The following is an 11,280-nucleotide window of genomic DNA, read 5'->3' as shown; positions in this document are numbered from 1 at the left end:
GATTACCCGTGTCTGTACATTTATTCAATAACTATTGGAATAAAACCATTCAGTTGCAATAAGTCTGTTTTTTACAAAATACTAAGCTTAGTAAAGTAAATAATGGGAAAATTTTAAATTGGTGATTGAGGTTACATTGTTCGAGTCACAAAACTTCGGGGTTGGGGCGGTCTTAGCCGCCAAATTAAGTATCTGTAAATTTAATCAATGCCTATTAGAAACATTAATTAAAACTTTTGCTGATTACACGTTTATGTTTCTTCAAAATCCTTACAGGTTTACATGTATTGAGCTTCGATATTCAGAGAAGCATGACTATCCACAATTCAGGCATTTACAGAGGTCTGGATTCAGCCCTCAAAGTACACTGAATAATCTGCATATTGGACAAAATCATATGGACTCAATATGTTTAACAGGGCAAAATTAATTCACAACAAGAAAGGAAGTATCTCCAATTATCCAATAAAATAACTTGTAAAGCATGCAAAACTGATATTGTTGTATACTTACAATCTATTGCTTCACTTTCAGACAAGTTTACAGTAGAACCAAGCTGAAAAATGGCAACATGCAACATACAAACCAAAACGACACTGTGAAGCACAATTAATTCAGCATATTTGTTTGTATGTATCCCCGCAATTCCCTTTTCTGGAAATTGGAAGTAGAAAGGCGTGTGTGTGTATTTGTGTGTTTGTCTGTGTACACACACACACACACACACACTGTTAGAGAATATACATTTCTATGTGATAGCCTGCCCCAAAGGGCAAGATTTCTATATCGGATTCTTCTGCATAACAAAGAAAACAGGCAATATTTAGTTGAAGAGGAAAAAAAAATATCCTTAACAAGAAATCAACAGTGTCTGTGCCAGAAAACATCATTTTTTGTTAATATTAGTGAAAATTTGGCTGACAATTTAGTAAGCCTCTTCTTTTCCAGTGTTGTTCTTGTCTGGAATGTTCATATGTTCATACAAAATAAAATCATATCTTTTATGCCTGACCCAGATTAATAAAACATGTCTTCTTACCTATATAACATAATTAAGACCCCTGATTCTAAAGATATAGACTAAAACATACAGGCTTTTGGGATATTTGTATTTAGGAATGGAGAGTTTTTGTTATTGCTGTACAGTAATTATCTTCTCTCATTCTTATATTTCAGATTACTTTTATAGCTAAAAATAGATTTTTCAAAAATCATTTCCTAAGCTGGCCAAATCTCCTTCACTGTAAATTGCAGTCTATTTAAATATCTGTGAAGTGTCATAAAGGTTGAATTTGAAGATGATTGAATGATCATATGCTAATAATGTGATTATTTCATTTAAACGGCCCCTTTTGATGAGGTGGTCTTACAATATGGCAGAATCAAACAAATGGTGGTTAAGGTTTTTATGTGAGGTTGTGGAACAATTCATCCTGGTTTGATATCCTATAACGTGAACCATTCATTTGTAATATGGAAATCTTATTCTAACATACCAAGCTGACACATCATTCCTTGGAATTTCAATTGGTGGGATGTACTCAGCGGTGAGCTACAAGCCAGAATGCTAAATTGCGCTCGCTGCCGCAGCTCATAAATTCTTGCAGGGCCAGCGTGATTTTGCTGCTGCACCTGTGGAGGTAGCAAAGTTGCGCACAGAGCCACAGGTGGGCCCATGTTTCAGCATGTGTGGAAGCAAAAAAACCTGCCGAAACACGGGCGCACCTGCGGCTCCGTGCGTGGTTTTGCTACCTCCACAGGTGCAGAAACAAAATTGTGCTGGCCCCGCAAGAACTTATGAACCGCGGCGACAAGCACAATTTAGTGTTCCAGCTCATAGCCCACCTCTGGGTATACCTCAGAAAACACTGCATTCCCAACAAAATTAAGGAGAGACCCATTAATTCCAAAATACTTATTGAATTTCAGGTTTGCACTGACGTTCACTATGCAACCCAAGATATCCAGTCTGGTGGCAGTGTTGGAAACCTGTGAAGGATGCCAGTGCTAAAGGTTGTCATCTCTAGGTACAGCAAAAGATTTAACACTTAAGTATCAAGCATTGCAAGAATAGGCCAAAAGCTAGATCTGAATTTCCTGATAGACTTTTGGATGATTTGCAGAACATCAGCATGAATTTCCAAAACTATAATAAACTGTACAATAAAAGGAGCAATAATATAATTTATCTGTTACCTTAAAACTATGGTTCCGAATTATTATTATTTAACTGTTACCCCAGTGACACTGAGATACAATAAATGTTGGCATGAGTGGTGCTCCAAATCCTATCCGTTGCCACCATATTCACTGGCTAATTCCTCCAATTAAATCCCCACCCTTCTTTATTTTTTAATATACAACTAACAATCTGAGCAAGGTATTTTGGTTGGAAAGAAAGGGTAAGAAAAGTATCACTGAGGAAGATGAGCAAAAATTAATGGGAAAGCCAGATAAATATGAAGACGATGGCCACAGCTCTGATCTCAATCTTTGTCTTCTTCTCCTTGTCCCAAATCATGACAACTTCCTAATGAAAGGCTCTTTTATTATTTTATTTAAAAATAATTTAAATAATTTCAGTGGGATTATTTTTTCTTTTGGTTATAAGGAAAAGGCTTCCTCTGTGCTGCTGCTTCTATGACATTATTGTCACACAAGGAACTACATAATAAGAAGCACCATTCATTAGATATTACAACTCAACTTACAACTATTTAGCAACATTTGAAGCTGCAATGCACTGAATGGTGTTTATGATCAGTCTTTGGAATTCCCTTCCTGATTCCCACCTCTTGCACCCTCTGGCTTTATAACTGTTTCACTTTGCAACAGAAATTCTAGTCTCAGTTGCCATTGTAAATTGAGGATTGCCTGTATTCTAGAAAGTTGGTTTAGTGAAACCCTATGGAACCATAAATCATCTGCTGCAAGAAATCATTTCTGTTCAGTTAAGATAATTAAAAGCTGGTAAGATTTGCATTCAGTTACAGTGAATGGTCAGGGTGGTCCTCATTGAACCAATATGGACATGATATCAATATGGACATGAAACTCAGCTACATAAACAAGGCACATACCTCTCTAGGTTCAAAATACATTCAGTGAATTAGTCTATAAAAATAACCTAATTATGGTGTTAACAATTGAGACAGGATTGTTGCTTTAAAGCATAGCTATTTGAAAAGTAATACAAATTGTAGAAAAAGAATTAGAATATTTAATATTTAGAAATTTTATTTAAATCTGGATTCCTTCTATAGTGAATTATTAAAAAAATAATTCACTGTAAATTCATGGCTAATCCAACATAAGAAAGAACATCTGCTCAGTAAAATTAGTTTTGTCTTTATTAAATGGAATGATCTTACATTTAAACGTTCAATAATTATGACTAATTGTTAATGATCATTTAAATACCTCTGTACATCTATGCAACATTTATTTCACCAAACTGTAGAATAATTATTCTATATGCTTACAATGACACTCACTGAATCTGCTACATAAACACAAATCTAGATGCATAATTTTATATTTGTAATGTCTAAAAAAATGAAGAAAATTATTAGAAAAAAGTTATAGTATTATTGACATTAGCTATATGACATGGTGATTCATATGATACTCACATAATATCTAACTTATTAGCAGCCAGAATACTCATTTACTACTAAAAGAATACCACATGTCTACCAATATTTTATGAAATCTAGGACATTCTAGTCTTACTTAATTTAATAGAAATCTGAAAGGAAGTGTAACTGAGTATAAAGATTAAAATACCACTGATAAATTATAAATAATGTTTTCCCATAATCTGATGGAATTTAAATGAATATATAATACAGAATTGCAGAAAGCTGAGGTCCATATGCTATAGTATTGCTTTCATGTTTGGAAGAGATACAGAAGGGAATTCCCTTCATGTGTATCAGGGGTGGTTTCCTCCTGGTTCTGACTGTTCACCTGAACTGGTAGCAGCCCACTGGTGATGTTACAATGACATCATCGAACCGGATCGGTTGGTGCCAGTCTGTGTGCGCCGCCATCTTTTTTTAAAAAAATTGATTTTTTAAAAAATTCTGAGAATGTGCAGAAGCTGAGTTCCAGCACTGTGTACGTGGTTGCCATCTTTTAATTGATATTTTTGTTACTATGCATATGCATGAGCATGAAGCGCATGTACTCACAAGGCCTGCCCTCACAGTACAGGAGGGAGCAAATCAGCAACGAAGTAAGTTGGAACCCACCTCTGGTGTGTGTGTGTGTGTGTGTGTGTGTGTGTTCACGGGCGTGCATGTTTATATGTGTATTTATAGGCTTTTCTCTTAAAATTTGTTTCAACAGATTGTTTTGATAAGAAAAATGTTCAGAGAAGGAAAATGCAACATTTACAGAAAGGTTAACACACATGAAAGCCTTCACTTGGTTGGCTTATCCAATCATAGAAATAAGACTCTCCAAACAGTATGGTTTTTTACTGTAAGGACTAATGGGAAGCGTTCCTCCTTGGGCAACAAGTGGCCATATAATGTGAAAATATTGAAATTTGTAAAATGTACACATTTAAAAATTCCCAGGTTAGGAAAAACTACACAGGTAGTCCTCATATAGTGAGTACCTCATTTACCAACCATTCAAAGTTGGAAAAATGACTAAAAAGGAATTTTATGACCAATCCTCATATTTACAACCCTTGCAAGTCTGTAAAGCAAAGGAAAGCTGAAGCAAAATCATAAGAGCAGTTTTGGTTTCACTTAATTACTGTTTTGAATAATGATTGATTTGTCAGTCCCAGTTGTGATCACTAAATCAGGACGACTGGCGGTATAGCACCACAATAAAATGCTACCAGAGCTCCTCACATAAGAATGGAATCATGATCTACATTGGTCAAATTTTTGTTCCTCTTGTTTTGGGAAATGGTAATGTAATGGGGAATATCTTCAGAGAATACACATTATAGCTCTGAAGAACATATGTTGTATAATGTCTACTAGAATCTACAAAAGCATTGCAGTCATCTTTGGTTAATTTGTAAAAAAATCTATATTTCCTTTAGTAGAAGTCATTTTTATGTGCATTGAAACTTATGGCTTTCCTTTTACTGAAGTATAAGATTCTGGATTCAAAAATGTAATACAAGTTCCAATTTATTCCATCCTGATTTATTTTATTAATATACAGAATTCTATTAACTTCCTAAAGCTGCAGAAAATATAAGTCACAGGAGGTATTGGATAAGTTGTATAATTTTAATAGACACTGAACTTACAATCAGTTAATTTATTTGTTGTATTAATTATACTGTTATATCTTTCTTTTTTTTAAATAAACCTGTTTCTTCCGAGATGACTCTGAAGTTTAAACACATTTATTCATGCACTCCAGCAGCTCCATCCTGATAGCAATGCGGACATGCCAGCCAAGGGGTATCAACCTTATGTAACGAGAAACAATGGGTGGGCGCAAAAGGTTCTGCACAGATGATGATCTGTCTGAATTTCCATAGAAAATCTAGAGAAAATGAAGTATTTATTTTTAAATTTTTATTTATTTTGTCCAATACACAATAATACACAATGAAGCTTATAGAAATATAGTAGAGAAGATATAGGAGATATAGGAGAGGCCATAGGACAGGGGACGGAAGGCACTCTAGTGCACTTATGTACGAGAGCAAGGGGAAAAAAGAGAGCTTAAGACTTAATATTCTTCTAATTTTTCACCCTAAAATTTGGAAACAATTTTACTGCCTTAAAGACTTGCCCAGTAAAGTTGCTGATAGTTTGTGCCTAGAAGCAACTAACACAGAACCAACTAAAATTCTGCTCAGGGAGAAGAATGTAACTCTCTTTGACTAAAATACTGTATGTTCATATACTGTGTTAGTATTGTACTCAGCATCTTCCCTCATCCCTTATATGGCTTGTTAAAGATTTTTTTAAATTCTAATACAAATTCTAATACTGACGTTGTGCTTGGCTTAAAATATTTCATGAATGAAAGCAAATATACGTGTCCCAGGATAATGTTGCAGGATCCAATCTGGTTTGGTCACCGTGACCAGTGTTTTTGCCTTCTGAGGTTTCAGACTTGTGCTGATGCACATCTTCAGGGAAATTATCAATAGCAGAGTAGGTTCTTTTGGCTATTCTGTGTGTGGTGTTTATATGGTGTATGTGGCTTTTTAGTTGTTGATTGGGGTGCTGATGGATGACTATTAAGTCTTTGGCTGTTGTTTTATTCTGCTGCCAAGCCCTTGCCTCCTAAATACTGTACTTGATAAGCTGGTGGTAAATCAACCCTCCTATTGACCATGTCTTTATAAACCATATAAATACCACACAGAGAACAGCCCAAAGTACATACCCTGCTAGAGAGAAGTTTCCTGAAGAGTCCAAAAGCCAGGAAAACTAAACCTCTGGTCCTGGTGACTGACCCAGATTGCATCCTAAAATATTTTACTTGATTCCATATTATTACATGGCCTCACCCCTAGTACCTGTCAACTTTTATTGAGCTATTTTCAAATAAAGGTTAAGTGCTCTTCTAGAAGTGCACTAAATCTGTCTTCAGGCTCCTTTTGAATACCTGCCAGTTGTTATTATATTATTTTAAACACAGTTTAATAGTCTTCTGAAATAATATTAAATTTGTGTTTAAAATGAGCCCATGTTCCATAGTATGGTGGGAATTTTCCTCATTCTCCAATATGCAGCTACTACCCACCCCACCCACCCCACTCTGTGCCTGCTATCTTATAGTCAAGCTGATCCCTCTTTCCAAACTACAGTAGTTCTAATTAGGTATAAGATGGGCATTTGCTTGGAGGCCTGGCAAGTATGGGGCAGGAGGAAGTCAAATTTGAATGGCCTCAAAGGGCAATGACCAGAGATTGGAGAGGAGAATGCATATCTGCATCAATTTCTGGCGGCCAACAGTTGTTGGTTTAATATTGACTAAAGGGTTGATAAAGTATGCCAGATTGTACCCATAATAAAACTCCCATAGTTTCTTGCCTTTTTTAAGTGGCAGACTACAGTATCTTTAAATACTTAAGTACTCCAAGGCCGAAAATTAGCTGGCTAGCTTGTGCATGCATGCTTCAGCTGACTTAGTGCAAGGCCTGATGTGCCCTCTGATATGGTTCTGGGTGCCACCTGTGGTATGCATGCCATAGGTTTGCCATCATGGATCTAGGGTGTTCAGAAGAGGTCTGCTTTTATACATATATATCCAAGATTTGGTCAGTTGTCCAAAATGGTGCAGTAATTGTAGTCTCAAATTTAGGTCAACGGAATGGATTTAATGCCAAGTTGTATTCCTGCCAATTCAGACCAATTCTATAGAAACGGTAGCGAGAATTTCTGCCTGCTCACTGAACCAGCAGCAATGCCAGCTGGACATGGTTCTGAAGTGCTATCTTGTTTTTTTGCTTTTGTGCATGTGCAGAATCTGGGTTTTAAACACTGCACATGTGCGTGTGAAGCATGTGCGCACCCATGCAACACGCGAGGAAGCGAAACGACAGTGAGGTAAGTCAGAACCCACCCCTGATTTAATGGCATTCTTTATTCACGAAGCTGGAATATATGCTATTGAAATAGAGACAAATATTGGGTCTTCTTCAGAAAAGGGGAAGGGATCTTATACTGACCCTATTGTTTCCTGTTTGGTCCTTGTAATAAACCCAGTTCATATTCTCATCAGTCCTGTATTGTACACTATATTTTGTCATCCATTCATCTGCATCACATCTTCCCTGTGTAATTATTCCTGAAATAACTTTAATTTCTTTCAAGTCAATTTGTAGCCACTGGTTTGTATCTTGGTACTTGGAGAGCCAGGCACACCTAGGAGAGTTATGGAAGGAAAGCATTGATAGTAAAATATATATCTTTATAAGGCATGCATTTTGACTCAGCATCCATAAACAACTCATCTTTAGAGGATGAATCAAGAGATGAATCTGAAGCCAGCAAATAGCCAGAACCTGGATCAAAATAAGCAGGGAAAAAATTCAGGTCCAATGATTCAGATAATATTCCTTATACCACTCACTGTAGGATGGAATTCTTGGAGTCAGACATTGCATTTTGTTTGATTTCTGGATGTTTGGAAGCCTCTCTCTGAATCCTGGAAACAATTATTTAATGTAAAAAAATGTTTTCCTTTATCCTCTGACCAGTGTTCCCTCTAATTTTTTTGGGAGGTGGGCGGAAAAGTATAGTGTCTGAGCGGCAGTCCCTTTGGGACTGGGTGGCACAGAAATAATAAATAAATAAATAAACACACAAACAAACAAATAAATAAAAAACCCACCCTGTTTTGCCTCAGATAATTTCAAAATAAAATACTGTACTGTGTGTCTATAACAGTGAGCTCATAATAGGGCAACTCTATCAATATCAAAATGCCACTTAAATAGTTGAGCTAGTTTCAAACAAGATTTTGATTTTCTTTCTCTCTTCCTTACTCCCATTCTTTTTCTTTCTATTTTCCTTCCTCTCTTTTTTCTATCTGTTTCTCTCTCTTCCTCTCTCTCTCTTTCCCTCACTCTTTCCCTCTCGGCTTCTGGGCAGGTTTGAAAAACTCTGAGTTGATGATGATTTTTAAGTGAGCCATGGCTCACTGCTCAGCTTAGAGGGAACTATGCCTCTGACCACTTGTTGTTCTGTTAAAGCTACAAATTTCAACGGCCTTGCATAGTCACATGCTTTTTTGTGAAATCGAATATATTTAATAGTAAATGGGAAAATTCATCACATCAACAGTGATGAGCTATTTATGGAACACATATTCTTTGAGTACAGTTTTGAGAGAGCAATATGATGGATTTTGCTCCCTATCTCTGTGTTATGCAGTTTTTTTGAATGATGAATTTATTTCTAGCAAACTTTGGGAATATCCTTGCTCACTATGTCTGATTAGACTCAGTTTACTATTCTGTAAATTACTTAACTTGGTCATGATTTTTAAAATTAACTTATTTGGTAGGTTCACAAATCAGCAAAACCAAGCTTGTGACTTAAGAATCTCGGTCACTAGGTTCAAATAAAATGCCATATAAGAAAATCACATTAAACTTTATAACGTTTTATGAAATAGTCTCAGTTTAAGAGTACTGTCTTTATCGGGTGCAAATGTCACTGACCATGTTAATCTCTTATGAAGAGTTCTTGAGAACTCCTGCACGCTGTTCCATAAACGTTCATCTGGTCTAACAAAGTTATCATTTCAATATAGATGTTGGTTTTAGTTCCCCCTGTTGCTACATTATAAGCAGCAAAGCTGCTGTTATTTTTTTCATTATTCATGCAATAGAATAATGTCAGGAAAAGGAGCAATATCTCAGGGATAAAAAAGAAAAAGCTTGTAAAATAGTCATCACAACATGATTCAGCACAACACTGAATTAATGCACCACTTTGTTCTGACAGTAGCTATCTAAATACCTCTCAAAAGCTTACAATAACAGAAACAATAATCTCCTCATATTTTTCCCAGCAACTGTTAATGGAAGTACAGTAAATATTTATTGTTCTGGGATCATAAATATATATTTTAAAAATCATTATTAACCTCTCTGGGTTATATAACAAGTTTAGAGGTTAAAACACTTTTAGTATAGTTTATTGGTAGAAAACATGTCTTGTAATGCAGTTTACCCAAATCCTTGTCCGTTAAGTCGGGCTTTGTTTGCAGTCCATGAAGCATACCAACCAGTGTATTGCTCTGGATTGGAACAGCTTATCTGGTCTGGAGTGACAGCTGCTGATTCAAAACCAAGAGGCTTATGATAGGGGCACTCTATAAAAGAAGAACAAGAAAACATGAAGAGGAATCAGTGCAAATTGGAGTTAAAAAGTTTTGTTTTTGCTGCATCCATCTCCAAAAAGTGCTACACTTAATTTTATTAACAGGATGAGACATTGAAGAATGATTGAATATTTATTTCTTATTTTCTTTTGGATTTGGAGATGTTTGGGGATTTAATTTTGCACGCTTTCAAGCAGGGAAGTAGAAATTGTCTCATTAGAAAATCACCAATGCCCACATTACTATAAACCAGTATTTTTAAGTAGGACACTTGCAGCTGCATTTTAGTACAATTTGCGATTTTGTCTTAAAAGGATATAGACTGGCAAAGTCTATAAAATCTAGAGCTTTAGATTAGAAGGTGTTGTAAGGAATGTCCTTCTGGGTTCAGTTTCAAGTGGGGGAAAAGAAACTGGATTCATGGAAGTTGCTTGGAAAGAAGCTTTAATTGTGGACAGGAGCAGAAGGCTTGAGCTCCTGAACAGAAAAAGTGGATCACATGCTTCCAGATGATGGGTGAAGAAGAAGAAGAAAAGGCAGATGTGTTGAGAGTCCCTTGGTTCTTTTGCCCTCTTGGGCCCCACTCTGGGGCCTCCCACTCCTGTGCAAAAAATGCACTCTGATTTGCTGTCAGATTCCCATGGGGCCATGCGGGGGCAACTCTGTAGGCAGTCCTGAGTCCAAGTTTGCTTGAGCCTTGCTGGCTGATGCAATCTTCCTAGATGCCATGTGGTGAGATGGTTAGAGGGCTAATCCTATCATGTCCACCCTTAGGACATGAAGGTCTTAATCCCATCAACCTGGAACTGAAGTGGGGGCAGGGAGCTGCATGAAGCCTGTCTTTAGAATATGTTTCTCTTTTTCAAGATTTCCTAGGTTCTAGGATATTTCATTTTTCTAGGAGAGGGGTGGATGCTAATTTCCTTCAGAGGTATTTAAGTTCAATCATTTGATAACTGGGAAGAACAGCCTGGAGTTGTACATTGTAAATGCAAAGTCTTTACAAATGAATCAACATCAATTTACTCTTCTTGTTTGATTCACAGAATTAATATCAATAGAATTTAAACAAATGTTTCCTCTCATTTCATAAGAGCTCCTGTACAGGATGTAACTTCTGGTTTTCTGTTTTGTCTTTTTCAAAAATGCAGTCCCTGTTTGAATATTGTACCTATAATTGTGGTTTCTGAAGCTATCTGGATAATAGAAGTTGCAAAGAATTTGCAACAATCACATGTATAGAAGTATTAAAACAACAAAGATTAAAATGAGTTAAAACACCCCCATTGTGGCAGGCCTACAGTATTTGCAAGCAAAGCAAGTTTAATTTTAGTAACTCTAATCTTTAGATAACCCAGTTGTAATATACTTAAGAGGTAGCCTTCTGTTGTAGGAAATTGCAGTACACTAGAAGAATTATCAAACAGATGTCTGGGGACTTTCAAATCAAGTACA

At 36.2% G+C, this 11,280-nt stretch overlaps 1 protein-coding gene across 1 annotated transcript in view; it reads right to left on the bottom strand.

Annotated features, from left to right (window-relative positions):
• Window positions 1-3,341: 3,341 nt before the first annotated feature.
• RS1 (retinoschisin 1) overlaps window positions 3,342-11,280 on the bottom strand; it is a 32,196-nt gene continuing 24,257 nt past the window's right edge. Inside the window, exons 3-5 of the mRNA XM_070750770.1 lie at window positions 9,675-9,816; window positions 7,664-7,859; window positions 3,342-5,520 (exon numbers count right to left, since the gene is read on the bottom strand). Of these exons, the coding sequence (XP_070606871.1) occupies window positions 5,368-5,520; window positions 7,664-7,859; window positions 9,675-9,816 (491 nt within the window). The 3' untranslated portion in view covers window positions 3,342-5,367. The remainder of the gene's footprint in view (window positions 5,521-7,663; window positions 7,860-9,674; window positions 9,817-11,280) is intronic.

This window comes from Erythrolamprus reginae, chromosome 4 (genome assembly GCF_031021105.1).
Source record: "Erythrolamprus reginae isolate rEryReg1 chromosome 4, rEryReg1.hap1, whole genome shotgun sequence".
Classification (NCBI taxonomy): domain Eukaryota; kingdom Metazoa; phylum Chordata; class Lepidosauria; order Squamata; family Dipsadidae; genus Erythrolamprus; species Erythrolamprus reginae.
Note: the sequence above shows the minus strand (reverse complement) of the source record. Positions and strands in the feature narration are given on the sequence as shown.